The following is a 26,283-nucleotide window of genomic DNA, read 5'->3' as shown; positions in this document are numbered from 1 at the left end:
ATATGAAGGTAAGGCATATGTCACTGTTGATAGTGATTCGTCCGTCAGATGGGGACGTTAAGCCTGACGGCCCCCCCAGAGAGAGAGGGGGGAGAGGGGATGTGGAAGGGGGGAGAGGGGATGTGGAAGGGGGGAGGGGAGGGGGCGAGAGTGCGATCCTTGTATAATGGCAGTTGACTTAATATAAAAATGTCAACATACATGTCGAACTTGGAGCCAGGCCACAAAGAGAAAAACACTGGAGGAGAGAGATTCGATTCGGTGCTGTGGATTGAGCTTCAGCATAGCTCAATGGTTAGAGTGTTTGGTATGTAGAACCAAGGACCCAGGTTCGATCTCCAGTGCCGGAGCGAATTTTCCTCCTCTAATATTAATTGTTACCGTAACAGACGTATTCTGTAGGACCAAAAATTAATCTTTATGTAGATTCCTTTGTTAAGCTTCATCCCAAATACAGAGTTTATGTCTCACTCTGAATCATGTAATGAATTTCCACACCTATGTGAAAGAAATTAATTTGAAAGTGAGCAAAGAGACCAGTTTACGATATTCGTAAGCCATTATCTGAGAGAAAGTTTAAGTATTCATTGGCCTTATGTTCGTGGCAATGAAAATAATTCTGACAGAAAAGAGACGAGGAGCCAATTAATAGTAAAATTAAGATGAAGGAAATGGAAGTGCCATGAATGGCTCTAATATGTTGTTGTTAACTAATGCTGAGTTCTTAACAATAAAGCCATAACTGAGCCATTCAGAGCAAAAGTGATGTAAGTCATAATTGGGTAATGGGGTTTAAAGTAAAGATTCTGTAAAATACAGCGCAAAGTAGCAATTAATATGTCCTTCTTGCTATCCACTGACTACTAATAGTTTAAATAAATTGAATATTAATTGTTACTTTGCAATGTATTTTACATAATGCTTACTTTAAACCTCATTGCCCATTTTTGACTTACACCACTTCTGCTCTAAACGATTCAATTGTTACTCTCTTGCCCTCTAAGATTTTAGAGGAAAGGGTTGAATATTGCTGAAGAGGTGGTGAAAAAATAGAATGGTTCTAATATGGAATCAGGCACCAGGAAATAAAGGAGATCAAAAGACTACAGCCAGGAGAAAGGTGAGAAATGAGGTAAAAGCTGAAAAATCGTCGCCACAAATGGATACCCTTATCCAAAACAGAAAGTCATAAAACTTCCATTAGCAAAATAAACCAACTCCATATTACTCTGCATTTTAATTTATAAGTACTTCTGTTAGAAAAAAGAAAGCAATTCAGAGAGGATCATGTAATATGCGATTTACCTCGTTTTTGTTCTGCAAGCTGAGAGGCTTGTTCTTTCTTTGTGTGTTTGTTAAGACAGTAAGTGCTGCAGAAATCCTTTGCAGATGAATCCTGTTGCTCAAGTCGAACTGGGGTTCCTCGAATAACATTGTCACATTGCAGACATGCACCCTAGAAAAGTACAAATGAGCCAAATTTATTTTTATACACAATTAAAAGTAGTTACTGTTTATATAACATGGTAAGTTTACATTTATATTCTAAGCCAGATAAATAGGCAGTTGGAAATGTTTGGATCTTTGATCTAGCTTAGATCCGATCTCCAGTGACTTTCACGTAGTGATGAAACTACTAAATAAAAAGGCAAAATGCCAAATAAGTGAAAGCGAAATTACTAATGTTACCTTGATATACGCTTTTCTGAATTCAGAGAGACAAGTCTCGGAACAAAACTCCTTCTTGCCATGTTGTGTTGGCAACACATACTTCAGGGGCTGCTTGTTTTCACCACACCATGTACATGAAGTCTTATTTTTTGAAGGTCTCCCTGCACCTGTTGACATGGATATATGGCTACTGCCTACAAAACAATATCCAACATTATCATCAATCTCATTTTCCCACAAACTTCCAAATCTCTTCTTGAAAATTATTAAATTAAGCAATAAAATTTTCGAACATCTTATAAAAAGGTATTTCTCAATAAAACCCAATTCATTCCATCACAACATAATGGGGTGAATTAAAATGGTATGTCCTCACATACTAAATGTTACTGGAAGAATTATGACTAAAAAACTGAAGCGAAATAGTACAGATGAAGCAAATGGAAGACTTGTACCATAGCATAATAATAAATCAAAATTACCAAATCAAATTCCCATTAATTCACAACTTATTTTCAGTTGTTACAACCTAAATATAGACTTTTATTACACCAGGAAAAAAGGCTCAAATCCTTGTTCTCGTCATTACAGCCAGGCAACACTCAAGACACAGTACTTCTGTTGTCGACTCGCGCATGATGTTATTGTTCTAGCATAGAATTCAATGCCTAATGACTGGTAGAAGCATCTGGTTTCTGCGCACTATGAAATATCTGCTGCCATGCTATACCTTCTTTGGTAATTTCATAGAAGACGGGCACTTGGTTGAATGCAGTAAGTATTACCAACTTTTTTATTTCAGAGTTAAATGTTAATGACCTTTTAGTGACTTTTATACGTTAGTTCTAGGTTTTTTATACTAGGTGTCGCAGTGATTTTCTTTTAATTTGATTGGTTATAGTTGTCATTTGTTCTAGAATTTTCATTAATTTTGATTGGGTAATGACGTCAGTTGTTCTTGGTTGTTTGACGTGTGATGTTGTGTCCGATCGCTAAATCTATTGAAAGTTTGTCATTTTATGATTTTCTTTCGATTTGATTGGTTATAGTTGTCATTTGCTCTAGAATTTTCGTTAATTTTGGATGGATAATGATGTTGTCAGTTGTTCTTGGTTGTTTGACGTGAGTGGTGTTATATTGTAGATTTGTCTGCATTTGTCGAATGCGCATCATCATGCTCACGAAAAGGTATACTTTCAGTGCCAATAATTTATTTTGTGTGCACAAGATTGGAATTTTGAAGTAAGAGGGAAAGAAAGGAATCCATGTTCTGAAATTTATCTATTAAATTTTGTGCCGATTTTGATTTAGTTCTTTCGCTGGTGAATAAGGATTGTGTTGAATGTTGAGCAGAAAACGGTTTTCCTGTGGTTTACAGGAATTATTTACTGAATTTTCCGTATAAGTTAAGGTGTAATAAATGTTCGAAGAAAATTTCATTTAGTGTAAACACATGGTTTATTTATGCAAAGTTGACTGTACGACAAAGTGTTGTTTAGTTCTTTGTTGCCTGCATGGTTTAAGTTTATTATGTTTTGTTTTGTGTTTTAATGATTTTTGTGGGTAAATTGCGGACGAAAACTGCCAACTATGAAGTTCGAATGCCACCAAACGCCAAAAAAATCAAAGGTGAAAAATTAAATATATTTTCAGTTTTTTTGAGGGCTTGTTCTTCTTTAAAAATATGAATATATATTTGATTTTCCATATTTGATTTGTGATGTTTGGTGACATTTGAACTTCATAGTTGGCAGAACATTTTCTGTAGTTTTCGTCAGCCATGTTGGATTTTGCCCGTCTTCTAGGAAATTACCCCTTCTTCAATACGAGGCGTGTTCTTAAAGTAAGTTCCGTTTTCAATTATAGCCATCATATTGCTGCAATTGTTATTTTGCGCATATGTGTTTTCTTCTTCAGTCCTCAGGCAAGCTATGCACGCAGTTTCAGAGCTTCAGTCCGTGTGTGTGGTTAGTTGTGATCAGTTGAAATGTTTAAAGTGATCAAGCACCCCGCCAACTGTGAGATACGGTCTGTTATCCATTTCTTCAATGTGAGAAACATCAAACCAGCTGACATTCATCGTCAACTTTGTGAGGCGTATGGTGATGCCATTACTGATGGAATGGTCAGGAGATGGTCACACACAGCTTGTGACACCCAAAATCTCATCTCGAAATTTGGCTGGGAACAAATTGACCATCCCCCCTACAGCCCGGATTTGGCTCCAAGTGACTTTCATCTCTTCCTGCACCTCATGAAGTTACTCGGTGGTCAACATTTTGATGGCGACGATGAAGTGAAAACAGCAGTGCGGGAGTGGTTAGCATCACAGGTGCGCGAATTCTACAATGAGGGGATATATAATAATAATAAATTTAGCTTCCCTTATGAAAAGGTTGCCAGATTTGACAAAGCGTATTACATATAATTTGGAAACACACCTAAAAGGTAAAATGATATACATTTGAAACTGTTAGGGAATCGAATATATAAAATGTCAGAAAAATTTACACCTAAGTAGTGTTTGTGCTCATTTACAGTTAAGAAAGGGGGGGGGGGGGAATATCATCAGATAGGTTAGAATGATTTGAATGCCATATACCGCGAGAAAAATAATAGTATGGATTGATTGGCATTGATATCTAAACCAATCAACAGCCACCAGTTAAGATAACTTGAAATTTCCATTATCATTCCCATACAAATGATTTCTCAATATTTGAACCGATCCTTTGAGGGCACTAATGGCTATTTCCTTCACAATGCTGTGTGTTAGGCCCAGGTTTTTACATTTGTTGGCAAAGAAGGAGGGTATGGTACCTCGTGCTCCCACCATCAGACCTATCACATCAATGTGGGACAGGCTATATTTATCTTTATAGAACGGGATTGTTGGTTCATAGATCCGTTTCTTTTCACTGTCCACCTCATGCGATTGATCTGCATGTGTCTTAAATCTGATGGTGGGATCGAGAATGTATGCCGAGTTGTTCTTAATGGCAATGATATCAATTCACCGAACACTTCCTTGTGTGGCTAGTCCCTGCACTTCTTGATGGACTGTAAACCCTACTTCCTTCAGTGCCTCTGCCACGACTCGATAAATGCCTCAAAAATTGTGGAGATTATGTTGAGAATTAATTGAAGCGTGGGGAATACAATGCAACAAAAATGGTTTGTAAATATATTCCCGTTTACTTACTACACCCTTTTGGAACTTACTTTAAGAACACGCCTTGTACCAGTCCTACTTGCTTTCATATCTTATGTATCAATAATTTTGCCTTAGATTACATTAGACTAGATTCCTTCTTCTGAAAGGGTTCACAATGTTGCCAATTACTTAATTACAACATTAAATTATTATTCTCTGTATTATTTCTAAATCACTATATTATTTCAGAAAACTGAACCACTTTTAAGCAACAATGCAACTGCAATGCTGAAATATACGTTAGTCTAGGCTATACTGAATATTCTCCAAAGAATGTACGTGCAATAGAAAAGGTATGTATTTGAAACAAATAATGAACAAATCGGATTTAAATATCACACTCAACAGAGAACATGTCACCTTTTGACGTATCCTATTCCAGACTAGCTTTTCCTTCTACTTTCCTGTTCTGTAATTTTTTTTTCACAAACTTATACCATTGCTTTATACCAAGTACATCTTTATGGAATCTTACCTCTAACTTTCCCATGTGGTCCCGACATGGTTAAATTTTCGCAAGATTAAAGCCAGAAGCACACAGGAACTTCAAATTTGTTACAGAATCTGCAAGAGAAATTAAACGCAATATGATAAAATTTATTAATCTTCTTCCATTATATAGGATGGATGGTAACCTCTACACCAAAATGAAAATGGTAATAGATCATGAGGAGAGATTTTAAAAATCGAAATAAGTTTTTTCTCTAACATTCACAGTTTTAGAGGAAATTGTTATGTTTCTTGAAGCATTTGGCAACATCACGGTTACTGCAATAACTCTAAGCAAGCGTGGCATGCACTACTTACCTTCCCCTCCCCCTTTGCTGTACTCAGTGTGCGCTGCATTGCAAGCTTTATTTTAACGATTTTCGCAATTATTAAATTTAAATTCATGGCTAAACAGTTTGATATGCAAAAAAAGATACAAGACACTAACTGTTCAGATTACTGTTACCTATTTGCTTGTATAGCAATCATTGGTTAAAAGAGCATTGAGCGACTTCCGCCGATTTTGGAATAGACACCGACACACTTAGGTTAGGTTAGTTTAGGCTTTTATTATCCCGTCAAGATAAAGGTGAAAGTGATTGAGTGTGATTTTTTGTTTTCTATGTTGGCAGTTCAAGTGCGTCGGTGTCTATTCCAAAATCGGTGGAAGTCGCTCAACGCTCGTTTCACCCAATCATCCATTTCTCTTGTGCCATTAACGCAATAGAGCGCTGCAAACATTGAGCACAGACTATTTTTTTTTTTCTGATTAATGGTGCTTCATTGAAGGAAAAATGTTAATAAAAGTTTTGTTACATTTAACATGTAGAATCACCTTTTAAATTTTGGTGCTTTGGTCCACTTCCACCCTCTATACCTTCGATATACAAAAACTACACCACAATAAAAATGTATTACAGAGCAGTCTAGTGTACTACCAAGTAGATCGAGTGATAGTGAGTGTTCAAGCTGAGTTACACAGAATGCTGTAGACCACTCTTTAGATACTACTCATAAGCAGAGAGCGGAATTTAGGCAAAAACCTATTTTTTCCTTCATACATACAGGCTTGAGATATATTTACATTTTTCATGGAAATATATGTATAAATAAAGGGGTTTTATAGTGCCTAAAAATGCCTATTTCGACGTTAGAGCCTACTTTTATTTTTTTTTTTTAATTTTTGCATCTTTTTCGTAACTGTTTACTGTTTTTCTTAACATCCTGCACTGTTCACACTCCAAGACGGATAACAACTCCTTTCTAGTAGTGAACGACACAACAGAGAAGTACCTCCAGGTCACTCCTTCTCATTCTTACAATCTTTCAATCCTAAAATTCCAACTTTCAGTCGGCCTGGGTAGCATAGTTGGTATAGTGCTGGCCGTATGTGCTCGAGGTTGCGGGTTCGATCCTGGCCCAGGTCAATGGCATTTAAGTGTGCTTAAATGTGACAGGCTCATGTCAGTAGATTTATTGGCATATAAAAAAACTCCTGTGGGACAAATTATTATTATTATTATTATTATATCTTCCTCTGTCTGTCAGCAATTTAACACAAACTCGCTGGGTTGTACTCAAATAAACATTCCCTTATATTCCAAGACAGATAACAACCCCTTCTTTTTTTCTCACCATTTGTAAGTACAGCAGTGAGCGACACAATAGCCACAATAGGTGCTGTTCATCTACAGTAAAGCAAATTATGGAAATGTGATTGGTGAATGAAAAACACTAACTTAAAGACAGAATGTATGCATGTGTACCCTTATAAAATGTGAAATGCGTGGAAGTCTCTTTTAATCCTAGAATTTTGCGTTAAATAAATGTTGAAATCTTATATTAGTGACATTCTTTAACAAAAAAAAAAAAAAAGAAAAGAAAAAAAAAAACGTACTTTTTATTTTATAGAGCCTAAATGAAGGAGTTTAAGAGCCTATTTTAGGCTCAATCTATTCTTTTTCCTGTTAATCGCTTTTAACTCTAAGCAGCCTCCACTGAGAGCACTAACATCGTTTCTTACCATTATTCCGTCACTAAATTTAGATTCCTGGAAATGAAGAATTAACATGCGTGGTCTTGGTTTAAGTTGTTAGTCCTGCAAATACATTTAAAGTTTGGAGTTTATTCTTGAGTCGAAACATTTTTCTTTTCTTGTGAAAACACATTCAGCGAATTCACTGCACAAAACATGTAAGATCAATCAAAATTAATATAGGCCTAAGCACAACTGTTACAAATAGACCTACCGTCTATTCACACATTGATACTCTTGGCATCATTTAAGTTATCATACACCCTTTTAAGTTATTTTACAGAAATCTTTGTGAATTCAGCTCTTGAAGTACTTCGTAATTATTCTGTTGTGGAGAATTATGTAGTTATCATCAGTCTCATCAAGTTATCAATAGACAAAACATTTAGTCTACATGCGGCCAAGAAAAACGATGACAAATATCAGACAAAAAGAATGTTGACTCTACACTCTGGTCACAACCATCTGGATACTCAAGTTAATAATAAACATATTTCCGCACTGCACCTTTTGCAACCTGAGCTCAACAGCAAACATACTTAATTTTTTACACAATAGTCTAAAAATTATGATCATAACATTTATTTGAAGTACCAGGTCACAAGGACCCTTGCCTTTTACAATGAGAATAACAGAATAAAAAATAATGGTACAATTAGGTAACAAAAGACACAATAGTCTTTCATCAAAAATACAGAACAAACAACCAACTCACCAAGAACTGCAAAATAAACTTGAGAATGAATGGAAGAGATTCAATAGGTAAAGCATTAGCTACTCCTGCTATAGTTATGTAGGCTACTTCCTTTTTGTCTATTTGTGAAACAGACTTACAAATGTACAGATTAACGTAAAATTTACTATGTAAGTTACAATTTGAATTATTTTAAGTAGGGTCTGACCAGGTATGTAATTTAAGCTTAGTTATTTAATATTGTCGGTGTCTGATTTTGGATGTGTCTACTTAATACTGTGCACAAAAGTCAAGTTTTTGTTCTGATTCCACTAAATTGTAATGAAATCGCTCAAGAAGTTCAGTTAGTTACTAAAGGCCTACAAGCTAAACTAGCGCTGAGGTAGTTCCCTTCATACTCCGCTTATACAACTTGCATATATAAATGTGGCAGATTAGGTTTGGTTAGCTTAGGATTTTGTTATGCCTTGCATATACGACCAACTGCATCCCCACAAAAAAACCCAAGAAGTCCTTAATATTAGTTTTATTTATTTGTGACTCTGAATATCTGCTTGGCAATAATTTTAACGTAGTTACAATTATGCCTTCTCAATAATCTTAGATCTTACTGTTGCCATAATATGTCGGGTACAGGTTTCCCTCAGCGGATACAACAAAGAATTAAACTACAGTAACCAAAATCTGGATGGATCTTCGACAGCTGAGTTCCTTCCATGTTTTTTACTAGCATTTAGAGTATAAGAATTAAAAATAGTGTAGGCCTATCTGTATCATGTCACTCTCTAGACAGTACCCTACATATGACACACTGATACGAAAATTGCGGCAACCTGTACGATTGTCTATCAACATTTCATAAATGATAGTGCCTGCCCCAAACTTCATTATAATCACAACCACAAGTTACTTATTCCTAACCAAAAATGACATGATTAACATTTACAATATACAAACCAATTTAGAAAATATATACGACATAATACTATCTCACTTCTCACCAAGAATCAGCAAAAAGTGTGCAACACATGAAAATCGCATTTATCATATCGTTCGTATATCATACATAAGCTTACCAATATTAGTAGTCACTCATGGGCATTTCCATTGATGTCATGTCACAATACACTTTACGCGATTGCCGGTAACAAACATGTTGTCAAAACAAAATGTGTCTGTTGGCTCTAATATGAAGTTGCTTCCTTCGTTGTACACAGAAGAACAAATAGCAGCAGTAGTTATAATTAATTACTTCATTTATTTCTAAGCCCGGCTAAGAGCGATATTACAGCCTGTTATGCAAATTGTACATAACTACTTATGACACCCTTCCGTACTTACATCTCATAACATACCTTATACAATTTATATACTTGTTGAATGAATACTATGATACAAGTTCTAATAAACTGTTTAACACCGTAAAATATGGCTACATTATAAGACGCAATTCCAAAGTCGCACCAGCAACGCCGCCATATTGAGCGTCACACACACGCATTCCTATGTATATCATTTTGACAAAATGGAGATAATCACTGATGCAAAGCGTTTGTTTTTCTTTTCTCTAGATTAGATTTTGTTTAGCAACCAATAAAGAGAAATGAGAAAGAATTAAATTTGTAGGTTATCATTATTATTAAAATGAAATTCATAGCGACTACTTTAAAACCAACGTGAAATATAAAACTGCACTTTCATGTATACAGTGTGTTTTTCACGGCATAAGTAATTGTTAAAACGAACAGTTAAGAATAAGGAATCAATGAATATTTATATAATAATGAAAATAAACCACATACTGTATATAATGCAAATAAACTGCATATTATGAACTTGTCTATGAACCATTCTACACGCAAGAATTATATGAATAATTTAAATTATTTGAAAGATTGACAATATATTACATAGAATTAGAAAGGTACGGGTACCGCTATAGGAGGTACTGAGATCTGCATCTTTAATCGCGGTATGAGATGAGAACTCGTTGCTGCAGTCCAATAATTTAACAAAAAAAATGTTCTTACAAAATACAGTACACGGACAGATCCGTGCATATTTGCTTCGAAGACAATGTTACATAGGCTATCGTTAAAATCACACTCATTAAAGTAGCCATTTCGACTGATAAGACTGTCCATAATGTTAGCTGTAACTCACTAGGTTTGCGAGTATCTACTCATTTTCAGTTTCAACTACATAGTCACATCACTTTATTTTAATATATCGTAACAGGTACAGTAACATTGCCTTCTAATTGAAATATGTCTTACGATAGAATAGCCAATTACACGCGTTTCGGCGCCTCACACACTCCTACTGTCGCAGTGTTACCCTAACGTGACTGATGCGCGTTGGTTTTTATTAACTTTTTGAACTACGATACCGGTACCGTATACTATTAAAAAAATTGGTACTTTTAACTCGTATTGTAGATACCAGTAGCCTACATAAATCTGGTACAAGTGTTAATCGTTAAAATTACTGCCAAATTTAAACACCAAAACAGTCCAATAAATTTGCATAGCCTGAGTTGATGACCACCGTATCACCATGTGTGGTGAAGTAATGTTATCATTCCCACATTGTATTTTTATCAATAATCAAGTTTGTCAAAAATTACAATATCGTAATTACAGACAATGATCAATAAAACAGATTAAAATTCCATGTTCATATGGCTGTCTAAAAATTCATTTATATGATAAAAGGGATTATCTGAAAGCCATTTTTTTAAAACAACTTTAAATCTAAATAAGCTGAGTGGGCATTCTTATGCAATCTATTAAACATATCTACAGAAATAACACAACCATTTCTTGGTCTATGTCAACCTGACCGTAGGTGTTACAATATAGCAATTATTTCTAGTATATTTGTGGATCTGGGATTGAGAAGCATGACTATTTAAATTAATATTGGTATAGACTAAACAGTCATAAATATATTAATTACAGTAAGAATATTAGCATTACAAAATAAAGGTCGACAAGGTGAATTAGTGATAATACGTATTGCTTTTTTCTGCAATGATGATGTCAAAGTTCAATTCCAACATTACTTGGTTATCCTGAATTAGATTTTATCATGGGTTGTCAAGTCACTCCAGGCGAATTCTGGGATAATATGAATTCGAAGGCCATGACCAGACTTCTTCCCAATTCTAATTAACTTCTATCAGTTTTCAAATTCCTACATGTTCCAGAAAAAAAAATAGAGTACAATATTATAGGTAAATCTTGGGAAATAATATTATGAAATCCCGAGGAAATTCTACAAGCATCGTAAAAATCTGTCGTCGCTTTGTTCAGATTGGTGACAGACCAAGACCGTTTGTCAAGCCATCTACACAGAATAAGAGTATTCAGTACACCTTCCTGAATACTATGCATCGCCAATGAAAAAATTAATATAGAACATCTTAAAAAAGAAATAGAGTACAATACAACACAAACATGCTGCATTCAGGACAATGGTACACAGATTACTCAACATACCCATGAGCCAACAACACTACAATGAAGAAGTGAACACAATCAAATACATAGCACAAGAAAACGGATACAATCCAAACATAATAGACAACATCATAAGAAAGACAAAACAAAAACTTAACACAAAAACACAACACAAACACAAGAAATACATCACACTAACATATGAAAACAAAAGCACACATAAGATTGCATCTTCATTCAGAAAGCAGAAATACAACATAGCATACAGAACAGAAATCACACTACAAAGACATCTCAACACACAAAAAACACAAACAAATAAATACGACCACACAGGTGTATACAAACTCACATGTAATAGTTGCGACAAGTTCTACATAGGACAGGCAGGCAGATCATTCCATACATGCTACAAAGAACACATTAAAGCAATAACCAGAGGACACAATACATCTACATACGCCGATCACATAACCAATGCTAACCATACATACAATATCATAAATGCGGACATAGAAATCCTACACATACAACCCGAGAACCAAAAACTCAACACGCTAGAACAATACGAAATATACAAACACACCCCGATCAATTTCAGTACACACACACTATTTGACTCCACTCTTCAACACCTTTCAACAATCGAACACACCCACATAACAGGCAGAGAAGTTCAAGATGACGCCGTGATCTAGTAGGCTCTGAGGATGGTGCGTGAAGCACTGAAACAGCTGTAAGCCGTAAAAATCTTACATAATTAACACGAGTAAGTCCACTAGTTAATTACTTAAAAAAAGACCTGCAGCTATAGAGAAAGAAAGTACTTTGGTGCAGTATTATTGGAATGCAAGATGACTAATGACTTTGTTGCCAAACAACCAAGCATTGAACACACATCTTCATAGCATCTACTCCAATACACCCTTCGCAGCTGGCAAAGCTTTAAACCACAATATTGTGGACAATCCAGAGAAAAAAAAAAATCTCTTAAGGTTTCGGCCTTACCTGTCTTTCCTTTTTTCGAATGTTATAAACATTTGTAATTTACTAGCAGTAGGATTTCCTGCTTGCACGATCATGGCTCAAAGTCACCCCTTATGTAAACAGAGAGCATACAAAAGACACGGGACAGATGCCCAGTACCTACCATGTATTTGCATTTACTTGCAATCGAACCCATTACTACTCCATTCTATTACACATTATTTATGTTTTAAAGGCAGTATCTATACTAATAATAAATCTGTAGCCGAAATTTTTCTGGTAATTTTCGATTTTCCGAAAATAATTGGTCCTAACATATATAATTAACCACCCTGAAACCGAAAATCGCATTTTTGAAATTTTTGTTTGTATGTCTGTCTGGATGTTTGTTACCTTTTCACGTGATAATGGCTGAACTGATTTATATGAAAATTGGAATATAAATTAAGTTCGTTGTAACTTAGAATTTAGACTATATGACATTCAAAATATTTTATTTAAAAGGGGGGTTATAAGGGGGCCTGAATTAAATAAATCGAAATATCTCCATTTTTATTAATTTTCATGAAAAATATTACATACGGTAACAAAAGTTTCTTTAAAAATAATTTCCGATAAGTTTTATTCCATGCAAAATTTTGATAGGACTGATATTTAATGAAATAAATGAGTTTCAAAATTACAATAACACCATCTAAGGCAGTGTAATGAAATAAAAAACAAATGACTTCGTCTATAAGGGGCCTTGGACAACAACAATCGAAAGCTATGAAACATAGCCTACAGAGAATGTTTCTGCGTTTATATGAAGTAATGTTGGAAGATAAATTAACCGATTTGTATAATTAATTATTAATTCACCATTGGAAAGTGTAGTTTCTCTAGATGGACATAATGCTATAATGTTATTACAGTAATTTCTGAGTGAATCGAGGACAGGTAAGATTAAAATAGCTTCTTATGCACAGAACACTTGATAGGCATTCGTTTCCTGTATTTCCTAAAATAATTTTTATGGCCAAATGAGTGGTCTCTGGATCAAAATGATCGCATTTTAATTTTTTTTAATACAATTTAAGTAACATAATGAACGATTTATCCTTCTATCAAACACGAATGTTCCCTGGATCAAAGTCCTATTTTAATTATGTAATTACTTTATATTTATTTCTAACGGGTGCAGCGGAGCGCACGGGTATGGCTAGTAGTGGTAATAAAACGATCATTAAAAGCTAGAACAGGAAAGGGGAATGGAGGAGGATGAAAAAGAAAAATCACTTACAACTCTTATTCAAGAATAAACTACTGGTACTATAATAAATTCTTTAAACTCGTAGATTTTATTATTCTTATTTTAAGCAAGCTTATTAAGCTGCAATATATAGAAATAAATGTACAGTGTAATATTAAAATAAGTTTACGTGCACTTTCTCTTTTTAAAAAACATTCAGTCAATTTCCTTCAGTCATCTCCCTCAAATAATATACATTAAAGAGATCCAGTAATGTACAATAGGAAGCTAAATCTAGTGTGTAACAAACACTGTTCAATTTCATAAAATAAAAGTGAATATTTACATTTCAGCACCTCATAAATGTGCAATAACAGATAACCTAATTTCAGTGTAATATTTTAAGATATATTATATCACTTCAGTACTGAATAATTTAAGTGGAGCTTTCCTTAGCTTCTCTCTCCAATGATTCTTTTTTTATCTTATAATCGGATAGAGCTGCTTTAATGGCATCCTCAGCAAGCACTGAAAAATAAAATTACGAAATGTTAAAACATATTCATTAGTAGGGTGACATTTATAATGTGGGATTTATACCAGTTAATTTTCGGTGTCACAAATAACAGGCACCATGTAAAACAGGGAAGTGTAGTACTTCAATGGTCAACATTTAATACTGTTAACGAGTTTCGAGCTTAGCTTGTACTTAATGACCCATAAATGTTACAAAAAAAATCACATTTTGCTATTTATCTTCTCAATTCCCTTGTCTGCATTTAAGAATGACAATTATTAATTTATGCTCGACCATGCCGAAATGTAGTAATTATACACCTGGTAGCAGACCTTTAATGCATGTCATTAAAGTACACCTACTCATTAAAGGTCAGGTCTTTCAGCCAATGACGACTCAGGTTACAACTGTTCAGCCAATGACAGGTCAGCTTTGTACCGTTATGAAACCGCAAGTATTGATTATTCTCGGATATGCAATCGAAAGAGAATTAGCGAAAAGTCACGGAGGCTGGAAATCCAATACTGTCGCAGAAGGTTATGTTCTGTTACTATAATAATTAGCGTTAATTGTAAATAATATTCAAATAAATTCAATTTGTCATCTCGTTTTTCAATGTCTAATTTAATTTCAATGTCATCTCTGTAGGTTCTTATGGCCTAGCAAGGTCAATGTGAACAACTGTTCCTCGGAAAAAATCAATACTTTCGCGTCTGCGCACATCTCACAACATACGGGACATTGGTCAATGTCAGATACAAAGAAAATTGATAATATCAAGTTAGAAATATGGTCGAGCATAAAAAGTCGTATGAAACTCGCCTATAATGGTAATTAAGAAGCTCGTATGAAAATTATGAAACTCGCTTGCGCTCGTTTCATAAATATCCATACTCGCTTCTTAATTACCTTCATTACAGGCTCGTTGCATAATGTACTATTATGTTTTTCTCACTGCAAAACCATATCACATTCAATATTTTCACTGATGAATGTTACTGAACAACTAATAACTACGTCACTGTGTTTATATTATAATTTTCATTATTTGATTTGACTAATTTCGACGTGGTTTCCGTCATCCTCTGAATCCTATTGAGTTCCAGTGCTATCTTTTGGTTTCTTGTTGTGGTGAGATGTGTTCATGATTGTGTTGAAGAGGATGTGTGTTTTGAAATTCATCCACAACACGTCCTGAACACTCAGTTGAATTTTAAAACACACACCCTTTCCGACACAATCATGAACACACCCCACCACAACAAGATACCAAAAGATAGCACTGGAACTCACTAGGATTCGGAGTATGACGCAAAATCACATTGAAACTGCCAATCGGGTAATTTACCATCAAAATTATAATATTAACACAGTATCACCAGCGAATAGGGATTATAAAGAATGGACACTGAGCGAATTTTCCTGTGTTTTGTTTCTCTGTGCGCCAGCGGCTAGTTCCACTTTCAAGCGCTAGAGGTAGTGTAATCGAGCATACACTAAGATAATAATTGAGAATAGAATTAAGGCACAGGATCCAAACATCGCCTACCTTATTGCATAATCCAGTAACGCTTTGCTTCAAATAAATTCAAGTTAACAGCTTTTCCTTATTTCTCAGTGACAAACTAGTTGTAATAATAATATTTTATATTTCAGATATCATAAATTATATTATAAAATAATATAATACATTATAAAATTAAGTATCGAATTCGTTTAATATTTGTATATAATATAATATAGGTATATGGTTTTACTTCTCGTAAGAGTTTTGTTTTTCCATTTTCAGCGCTATCAAATCATTACATATTTTAATTGTTGTTGGGGTCAACGTCTGAACTCTCATTATAAAGGAACTCTAGAGTCTAGACATTACAGTTAATGAAGGATTTATTATTTTATGGATCCAATTTATTTTATTTGAGTACATAATGTATCTAGATGTATTAATTGTATGTGTTATATTTCCGCTGTGTCGACTGCTAGCTGGTGTGATGTCAGCGCCAACTCTAGGGAGAAAGCAGAATCTGATGCTCTAGCTGGCTTGAAGGTCATTGAAATCGGTCCGGCTACATCAAAGGTACCAACGCGAAGTGTCCATTCTTTATAATCCCTATTCGCTGGTATCACAGTCTAGTATATGCAATCACGAAGCTTCAGTTGTGAGGGTGCTAGGAACAATTGAGTGTGCCGGTACTATTTCGCATTGTCTGTAATGAGGCGATATTAACGATCCTAGTGGTTAGCAACTATCTATGGACGCATATTTACTACGTATTGAGCTTCGTATGTATGTATGTATGTATTTATTTACACTGCAAGTGGGCAAGCACGCAGTGGTATATACAATATAAACAATACACAATAAAATGATAAGCAATACACAATAAAATTTACAATACACAATACAATTTTATAATACATATACAATTTTATACACAATACACTAAGAATACACAATAGAATTTAACACAATAATAATAAAACATAAATAAAATACTTAATTTTACAATACAACCTACATAATTATGTATAGGTCCTACATAAGTTTCAATAGTCTTTCACTTTACTCTCATCTCACTCCCTGTAGTGGCACTATGACGCATTTCACTGACACTTTAGCACACATTTCACTGACACTATAGAACACATTTCATTGACGCTATAAATTATCACTGATCGGAACTGTTCACTGCACTGTAAAACCATAACTTCACTGACTCACCTCGCTTCACTGATACAACAGTTCAAATAAGTCAAATAATTATATCCTTATGCATACTTATAAACAGAACTACATTTAAACTAAACATTTCTAGTCTAAGGCCCTCTTACACGCTATTTTTAAATAATTTACAATTCAAACCAAGGAAGTAACTCGTCAGGCTAGATAAATACATGTCACCTTAATTTTAATTTTCACTTTATACACAACTTTTTAAGTTATTCTTGAATCTCCTTAAGGAAGGACAGCCCTCAAAGGCCGCTGCAGGTAGGTCATTCCAATCATTTATAGTTCTATTTAGAAATGAGAATTTACCTACATCGTGACTGTATATACTAGACTGTGACAGCATTATTACTTGTTCAATAATGTTCCTCAGTGATTATATAAGTGTTAAAATAGTTTATCCAAAAATAATGAATATTTTCACTGTACATTTTTTCCCCCTTTATGTTTGTGAAAACGAAAATTCTAACAACTCCATTTCGGTATGATAGATGTAATTTATAATGTATAATAGATTTTATAACATGTGTGGAACAATTAGAAGCACGTTGAAACATAAAACACTAAAATCCACAGTTAAAATTTTATAAAACAATGGCAGTACCAATGCTGACATATGCCTGCGAAAATTGGACACTTAACAGATCAAATAAAAAGGACAGAGGTAGCTGAAATAAAGTTCTTATGTTCAGTAGCAGGCTATACATTAGACAAGAAATATAATGAAGAGATCAGAACAGATTAAATATTTTTAACCTGACAGAAAGAATTCAAAGTCTAAGATGTAATTGGCTACAGCACATAGAAAGAATTCCACCCAACAGGTTTCCACTGATTTTACTCCACTACCTACCTAAAGGTAGAAGGAATGTTGGAATTCTGATAAGGTGGAGAGACTCGATCTCTTGATGTGGAAACAGGCCTAAGGCCTAATTCCATGATGTAGAAGAAGAAGAAGAAGAAGATGTAATTTATACTACACATAGCAATGGTTCTATGTAAGAAGGGGATAACGATCTCCCAATGAATTCTAAATCTATTATTATTTTTTGTCCGATGGCAGGGTCCTTAACTTGCCATTATTCGCCCCCACTCTATGAGCATAGTGGCTGATAGATGTCGCAAGTATTGAGAAGCATAATCATTTAGTTCGTCAAAAACTATCGAGAGGGCACCATAGGTGGTGGGTCTACATTACACTCATGATGATGATTGTGAATTGTTCGGATATCACAGGGGAACTGGAGTACCTGGAGAAAATCCTTATGATGCTTGGACCACAAACTTGCCCAACGAGGGTGTCTACCGAAAATATAAAAGAAGAATTAGTTAGGCTACTTTTAGTCACCATGACTTAATAATTATACATAAGCACGATGAACAATATTCATCACATTTCAGTCATCTTATGATCTGTCATCAGACTTGTTTCTTGGGTTCTGTTCTATGATCTTCACTTCAATGCCTGCGCAGCCAACTTCTCTCCCAGCCTTCTATACTGTATCAATATATCGTTGACTACCGACAACCACAGCTCAGGCAAAGGATCCAAGATTAAATTAGTGAAGCAAAACAATATGCGTAATTTCGTTACCCACGATCATTTGAGTCTTTTAAATTCATTACTTTCTGCTTAAATTAGTTACTTTCGTTACTAGTAGACACTCTACCAACACAAGTTATATATTCAGAATTGGTACACCAGGATTTGAACCTGGGCCCCCCTGGCTTCTAAGCCCAGCACAATAGCACTGGGTTACCATGGCGATCATTATTAAAATACAAGTGAACCGTAAGAAAGGTCATTAATTTCAGGGGGTTATTCTTTGAGATATTCAATACAATTTTGCTCGTTTTTGCTTCCTTTTCGAGATAAAAATTGTTTTATATGAAATATTTCATAGTGTGTTTTGGCAAAGCCATTGATTTAATTCCCAATATGCTCTGTCAATTTAAGAGAGCAGTATATTATGATATTAAATGATTGAAAGAATTGTAGTTTTGGCCTTTAGATGTGCAGAAGTTTGATCCGAACAAATGTAACTTTTTAAAATTCCTTTTCAGAACAAAATGTTACATTTGTTAGGACCAAATTTCTGCACATTTGAAGGACAGACCTAAAATTCTTTTAATCATTCGTTATCATAATACACATACATACGTAAGTATTCTGCCCATGGACAGATCTTTCACTGCAAACCCAGCATTCTCAAATCTTTCCTATTTTCTGTCTTCCTCTTAGTCTCCGCATATGCTCCACATATCTTAATGTTGTCTATCATCTGATATCTTCTTCTGCCCCGAACTCTTCTCCCGTTCATCATTCCTTCCACTGCTCTCTTAAATTGACTGAGCATATTGAGAATTAAATCAATGATTTCCCCAGAACACGCTATGAAATGTTTCATATAAAACAATTTTTATCTCGAAAAGGAAGCAAAAACGAGGAAAATTGTATTAAACTTTTTTGTTTGAAATATCTCTAAGAATAACCTTCGAAATTAATGACTTTACTTATGGTTCATCCCATACAGCAGACGTCTCCAAAAGCGTACTCGCGAGTAAGCCCCTGAACGGAACCGAAGCCAGTACGTAATGAGTGCGCTCTGCCTCACCCATCTCCACCTGTACTGTACTCAATGTTTATGTGTAAACGAAGAGCAGTGGCGGACTGCCATTATCACTGTGTTGGTCGGGGTGTTCCACCGTTTCACAATGTCTTCTAATCATGGACGTAGTACATTCAAGGATGAATAGGAAGAGAAATTTTTTTATTTAGTGGGGAGAATGTGAAATGTTTAATTTGTTCGAAAATTCTTAAGGCTGTGTTAAAATTCAACATGCGACGACAAGACTCGACTCTTCACAAAGAATATCATACAATTACAGGCATGTTGGACATGTGAAAATAATTTATTTTGGGGCTATCTGTATAACTGCTGGTTATACATAATAATCAGTATATTACAAAACGTTTGCACTCAGTTCTGCATGACAAATATATAGTTTTTCGTTTAATTTTTGGTGAAATGCTAAGGTCTACAAATATTTTGATAAATATAAAACAAGAAAATACAAACACAAATCACACACGTGTCCTCAGTCTTAAAAAAAAGCTTTCTGCTAGCTATGTTTTAGCTTGGAATACTGGAAAATCAATGAAGCCCTTTAAAGAAGAATCATTTGTAAAATCGTGCATACAGAACGCTACTAAAATACTGTGTCCAGAACATAGTCAAAGTTTAAGAAAATTAAATTGTTTCCAATTACAGTTCAGAGAAGGAATTTCAAGATTGCAAATGTAATTAAATCTGAGGTCGAAACCACAATTAACCAGTTTGTAGCTTACTCACTTGCATTGGACGAAAGCACAGATAGAAATGACAAAGCTCACCTAGTCATTTTCATCCGAGGAGTTAATGAACATTTTACTGTGTCTGAATGTCTTCTAGATGTAATTACGAAATACAACTGGAGAAGATCTTTTCCAGGCACTAAAGGCACCATAGAACAGAAGAGGTTTAATTTGTAATGGCTTGTGTCAATAGCAACAGACGGGGCCCCAGCTTCATAGTATGTCAAAATAATATACAAACGTATGATATTTCTTATTCTTTTGATGTTATTATTTGTAAACTTAAGCAGACCATTGCCACGATCCCCCACTGATCGCTCCCATGTGTTGAGGTACGAGTCTCTTCCCCTTCTCCAGCCTTACAGCACACTGTGTTTGGCGGGCAGCATCGAGAGCACGAATGATGATATGCTTTTTGGAGACCTCTGCTATACAGTATAAATATTTCTTAAATCATCAGTACTTACTTGAACAATGCAATTTCACTGGTGGTAAACATAGTTCCTTCGCTATGTCGGTATTCTTAAGTTTGGAAGCCTCTTCAACCTAAACCAAGGTCACAAAAAACAATTTAATGACAACCCAACAGTGTAAATATGTTCCACTATACAACAATTTTCAAATGAGAGATTAGAAAAAATATACACTGCTGCAGGTATGCAGTCAATTTATTTTAAACATGTGGAACAATCTGAATTAATGTAACACGGCATAAGACTTCACATTAAGAAAGAATCAGCAGAATAATAATATTAAGAATAGATACATGCAGAACTTGATGAGCTACTAAATAGAGACTTCTTGGATAAAAATGTTAGACTATTAAGATAATGGACAGATTCATAATTTTTATAATACATAAACAGATTTCATATTGATTATGGTGATGATGATAAGTGACAGCACTAATAAGAAGAATGAAATTTGTATAACACATATAACAATTTAATGTTTCCAAGGGAAAAAGTATATCAAATATTATTATCAAAGTTAAAAAGAATATAGAGTGGATACAGTTCTATTAACTGGCTGCCCTGGCTACTATTTTGTAGATTAATTTAAGTTTTATGTTTAAAAACGTAAACTGAGTAAACATGCAAGAAAATGTATAGAAGTGCAAGTATCACTTTTTTAATTGAGGGTGCAATTCCGTAACAAACTGACATTTAAAATACGACAGCAATTTTAAAAATAAAAACAAATGCTTAATAAACAACATGAAACAGTTCAATGGTTCTTAAACTGAAAGGCAAATTGATTAAATAAGCCCTACTGTAATTGGGTGAAGAAACAAATTCATACTTGAGGGACTGTTCAACGTGTTTACCATTGGGATGGCCTAATACTTGTTAAGGATGATGATGATATTCAAATTTATAGATCTGTATTTTACTTTCTTGTATTATATTACAGTGAAACCTGTTCAAGACGGAAGTGACATGGTCCTAATTTTTTTTCCGTTGTGGACAGGTTTCCGTATTATTCAGGTGTGACATTAAAATGGAATATTTTGTCATTCATATACATGAAAAACAAAATGGCATGTCCCAAACTGCAAGAAGTACAAAATATTCCATTTAACACTCATCACATTAAATCAGCTTTCTGTCGCTTATTACGTAGGTGAATCATCTTGATTAAAATCTCATTTTCTGTATAAATATTATCGTAACTCACTCATTAGTCATTAAACACTACTAAAGTTTACTAATCTCATTCTATTTAATATCTAACACTATACTCTAATACTGTACTGCATATCATTGCACATTATTAATTAATTAATTAGACTAGCAGCCATCTATTAGAAGTCTTGAATTCTGGTTTATTTCATTTCTTTCCCAGTTCAATAGCTTGCTTTGCAGAACAGATCCAGAAATTCACTTGTTCTTTGAAAGGTCATGAAGAACCGACTCTGACAACAGTTCATTTATTTTCACATAAACAGTTGCTTTCTGGTTCCTTTTGTGTCACCAATATCGGCCGCACGCCACTCACTCATTATGATCTTTATTTTTTAAAGTGTCACACCTGAGTTTTCCACAACTCTACTTCAATATTATTTCACATAGACTTTGTTTCTAATTTTCCTTTATCTCGATAACTTTTACTTCATCACTTAATGTTAATGCTACATTTTATGCAACTTTTTTTTTTACCTGGAAATCACTACACTTGCGCTCTGTTTAGCTACGACAGTATACGGGTGTGAAGCATTGAAAATCTTTGAAGGGACTCGTCTGCCTAGTCAACAGGGTAATAAAATTTATGACCGACAGGCCAACACACCCTCGTACCCTCTAGAATTTTGCAAAGAAAACTTGTTTTTATCTTAGTGACCTACATATTTTGTATATTCCTTGAAATTACTCGCTGTTTCAAAATATAGTTACAAAATATAGTATGTCCAAAATATTGTTTCCGTTTTGAACAGTAGCAGACAGTTTCCATTTCCGCGTTGGACAGTTTCCGTTTTATTCAGGAAAAATTACACATAATACATATAAATTTCGCCGGGACCAATAACTTGTTCCGAAATAGACAAGATTCCAGATTATTCAGGTTCCGATTTGAACAGGTTTCACTGTATTTTTATTTCGTATGATATCCATTTAGTTATTATTGTATTTTGTAAAATGTTAGTATTTTTATCTAGTATGTAAAGATTATTTATTTATTTTTTTTTTGGTTCTACAGAATACATCTGTTATTGTAACATTTAATATTAGAGGAGAAAAATTCGCTCCGGAGCCGGGGATCGAACCCAGGTCCTTGGTTCTACATACTAAACCCTCTCACCATTGAGCTATGCCTAAGTCCACAGCACCAGATCGAACCCCTCTCCTCCAGTGTTTCTCCCTTTGTGATTGGCAATTGACTTAATATAAAATGTCAACATAACATGCCCAAGAAACGTAAAAAATTATATATTACAATTATATGAACACTAATAAATATAATATAATTATTAAAAAATTAGTAAAAGTCAGACATGTTTCGGAGATGCTTCTCCATCCTCAGTGACTTTACCACGACGGCTGGTTCAGATGATCGTCATGGTCACTGAGGATGGAGAAGTATCTCCGAAACATGTCTGACTTTTACTAATTTTTTAATAATTATATTATATTTATTAGTGTTTATATAACTGTAATATATAATTTTTTACGTTTCTTATAAAATCTATGAACACTGTATAATTGGCCCAACATGTGTGGTTTATCTTTGAATATAACATGCCCAACTTGGAGTCAGGCCACAAAGGGGGGGGGGGGACACTAGAGGAGAGGAGTTCGACCCGGTGCTGTGGATTGAACTTCGGCATAGCTCAATGGTGAGAGCACTTGGTACGTAGAACCAAGGAGCAATTTAAATTTACACGTAGGCTAAGATACTGTAACCATACACTGGGATTTTTTTTGTCATATTTATTTAACAGTTAATAAAAACTTATTCAACTAATTTTGTTCAATTATTTTTTAAAAAGGAGGAGGAAGATAAAGTTGAAGGTAAGGAGAAGAAGAAGAAGAACAGAATGAATAAGAGAAGCAGAATGAGAATGAGGAGTGGGAGACGATACTACTGATATACTTACAGTTTTTCCTTTAACCCATTCAGTAGCCAGGGAACTAGAAGCGATTGCAGAACCACAGCCAAACGTCTTGAACTTGGCATCAATGATTTTCCCATTCTCATCAACTTTGATCTGAAGTTTCATAACATCACCACAAGCTGGAGCTCCCACAAGGCCTGTACCTACCTGTTTATCATTCTTATCAAGAGAACCAACATTCCGTGGATTCTCATAATGATCTAAAACCTGAAATTTAAATTAGTTTAAATTAGCTTTCACAAATAGTAATCTTATTACCTTCTCAGCGAATGTCATATACAGACATCACTGCAACACATTTGAAATATAAAACGTAGTTGACAAAGTGACTAAATTTTCCAAGTCCCAAAATTGGGACATCTCGTAAAGTAGGACAGTAAATGAACTGTGAACTTTTATATAAAAATTTATATATATAAATTTACATGAGAAATATAAATACACAATAAAAATAAATAGAATCACGGAAAAAATAACACATTGTAATACATGGATACAATAACCTAAAAATATTATAGGCTAAGTTAGGTATATATTAAAATTTATTGCACGTATTGAATAGATCGAATCAGTAGAGAGTCAATTGATCTGCTGTGCCCTTGACATTTTAATTATAAATCCCATCCAATCCAGTTGTTTCGCCTTTCGTCTTAAGGATGGCTGCTCTTACTTCAGCTACACTTATTAGCTCTGTATCCCAAGCGAAAGGAAAGTAATTTTCCATGTTGTTGTTTAGATAACTGTCCGAAGACCGGTTGAAACCTCTGAAGTGACACAAATAAAGTATCACTCATGAGGCAACTAAGCCAGGAAATGGGGCAGGGTGGCCAGTTCCTTTCCCCCTCCATTGCATACATTGCTGGCCAGCAACGTATTTCACTATAATCAGACTTAAGATGTTACAAATAATGGTAACATAACCTCAACTTTTATTCTTCTGCATACTTTACTTCTCAAAGCCATGGACTTCAGTCTGCCTTTCTTGCAACATATTACACAAAGCAAAATTAGCATACATAATGATAGCGATTTTTATGAAAGTTTAAAAGTGAAGGTGAAATTTTCTTACGTTGGGATGATAGAACAAGACAGGATTACTGAAACTAATGGCTTTATTCCTCAAAAGATTTCCACATGCTCTTCTAGATACTGCACTGAACAATGCCATTTTTGGATATACTGAATACAAACTGACTGTTTTATGTTACGTTAAACACTGCCTTTCTGTTATAAACTCTACTGCGTATTGCTCTTTCAGCAGAAAGTGCAATTTGACAATCAATAAGAATTCGCTACAAACTTCACTTACATCTACACAAATTTACTCTCTAATTAGCACGAATGGGAAATATTTCATATGGGAACGTTGACTACCAACATTACATAAAACAAATTCCCTAATCAGATCGCCTTTCAAGGTCAATGAGATTATGCTGCGTAAGCACAGAGTAATGTAATAATATGGATACCGGTATATCCTTTTTCCTGGTATTTTTTTATTGCGAATTACAAAAACTCATAAAAGGCCGCGAAATGACAAATAATCCTGTCATGAATATATTATATCCGATGTGTATGAAAGTTACAATAGTTCTCAATAGATGTCTCTTTATACCGACCTCAAAAAAATTTGAGAATCTCTGTAAAATCTCGTTAATACACTTCTGCTTATAACGTTATCCCATTCATTACGCTCTTTTATGCCGTTCTTCGACATTTCATGTAACCTTGCATAATTTTACCATCTTGTAACACTTCCAATTCTTGCTAGTAACGCTTTTTTCGGATGGGGGAAGAGATCAATATAAATTACGAAACTTGTAAGGTTTCAAAAGTATGGTGAAAAAATTATATGCTGTGACTGTACTGAGGGTCATTGCACGAGTGTAAGAAAAATTTTCCCCTCTACCTAAAACCCCTCCTGCTGGTACTGTCGGAAGTTGCACTTGGTGGTACTTTGTATGAAAGAATTTCAACATTCAAATTCTCTCCGTCATTTCTGTAAAATTTAGTCATCGTTTGAAGAATTCTGTGCAGTGTGCAGTAAGTTTGCAATGAAAAATTGCATAACAACCTGGAAATGAATGTTCTTTTCATAACGGATGATGAAGAGAACTCAGCTCATGTATAGGAAAAGTTGGAGGAGGATTGTGTGTCAGTTGACAATGGTTAGTGATCTCAGAAATTCGCGGCATTGACATGATTGCAGATCATGCTGCAATTACCACCCAAGATGATGACTGCTGAGAAAATTAAATCTGTAGAGGAAAGTGTCTTCACAACAA

General features: G+C 34.5%; 2 protein-coding genes across 7 annotated transcripts in view; both read right to left on the bottom strand.

The window, feature by feature from the left end:
• Nucleotides 1-9,612, bottom strand: part of Scm (Polycomb protein Scm) — a 50,510-nt gene extending 40,898 nt beyond the window's left edge. For 2 of the 6 annotated variants that reach the window (XR_011334771.1, XM_069838980.1), the window contains exons 1-4: nucleotides 9,459-9,612; nucleotides 5,361-5,449; nucleotides 1,690-1,865; nucleotides 1,306-1,456 (exon numbers count right to left, since the gene is read on the bottom strand). Coding sequence is in view for 5 of the 6 variants with exons in the window: in XM_069838980.1 (XP_069695081.1) it covers nucleotides 1,306-1,456; nucleotides 1,690-1,865; nucleotides 5,361-5,388 (355 nt within the window). In the remaining variant the exon portion in view is untranslated. Of the gene's footprint in view, nucleotides 1-1,305; nucleotides 1,457-1,689; nucleotides 1,866-5,360; nucleotides 5,450-9,179; nucleotides 9,320-9,444 lie in introns of those variants that run through there. The other 4 variants (XM_069838982.1, XM_069838981.1, XM_069838983.1 and 1 more) reach the window with 4 other exon arrangements.
• A 4,259-nt stretch (nucleotides 9,613-13,871) lies between these two features.
• Nucleotides 13,872-25,325, bottom strand: IscU (Iron-sulfur cluster assembly enzyme). Its single transcript, XM_069838977.1, has 4 exons — nucleotides 25,068-25,325; nucleotides 23,981-24,205; nucleotides 20,853-20,931; nucleotides 13,872-14,310 (listed from the first exon to the last, which is right to left on the bottom strand). The coding sequence occupies exons 1-4, from the start codon at nucleotides 25,164-25,166 to the stop codon at nucleotides 14,219-14,221; spliced, it is 495 nt and encodes a 164-aa protein (XP_069695078.1). The 5' UTR covers nucleotides 25,167-25,325; the 3' UTR covers nucleotides 13,872-14,218.
• Nucleotides 25,326-26,283: the final 958 nt, after the last annotated feature.

Source organism: Periplaneta americana, chromosome 11 (assembly GCF_040183065.1).
Source record: "Periplaneta americana isolate PAMFEO1 chromosome 11, P.americana_PAMFEO1_priV1, whole genome shotgun sequence".
Classification (NCBI taxonomy): Eukaryota; Metazoa; Arthropoda; class Insecta; order Blattodea; family Blattidae; genus Periplaneta; species Periplaneta americana.
Note: the sequence above shows the minus strand (reverse complement) of the source record. Positions and strands in the feature narration are given on the sequence as shown.

What these genes read in the sequence shown, in the direction of transcription:
- IscU (XM_069838977.1), bottom strand. Translation starts at nt 25,166, where the DNA reads ATGGCATTGTTCAGTGCAGTATCTAGAAGAGCATGTGGAAATCTTTTG. An exon ending in TCTTGTTCTATCATCCCAAC is followed by an intron (nt 24,206 to 25,067) that starts GTAAGAAAATTT and finishes TTTAAATTTCAG; the next exon opens with GTTTTAGATCATTATGAGAA. An exon ending in AATGGGTTAAAGGAAAAACT is followed by an intron (nt 20,932 to 23,980) that starts GTAAGTATATCA and finishes ACCTTGGTTTAG; the next exon opens with GTTGAAGAGGCTTCCAAACT.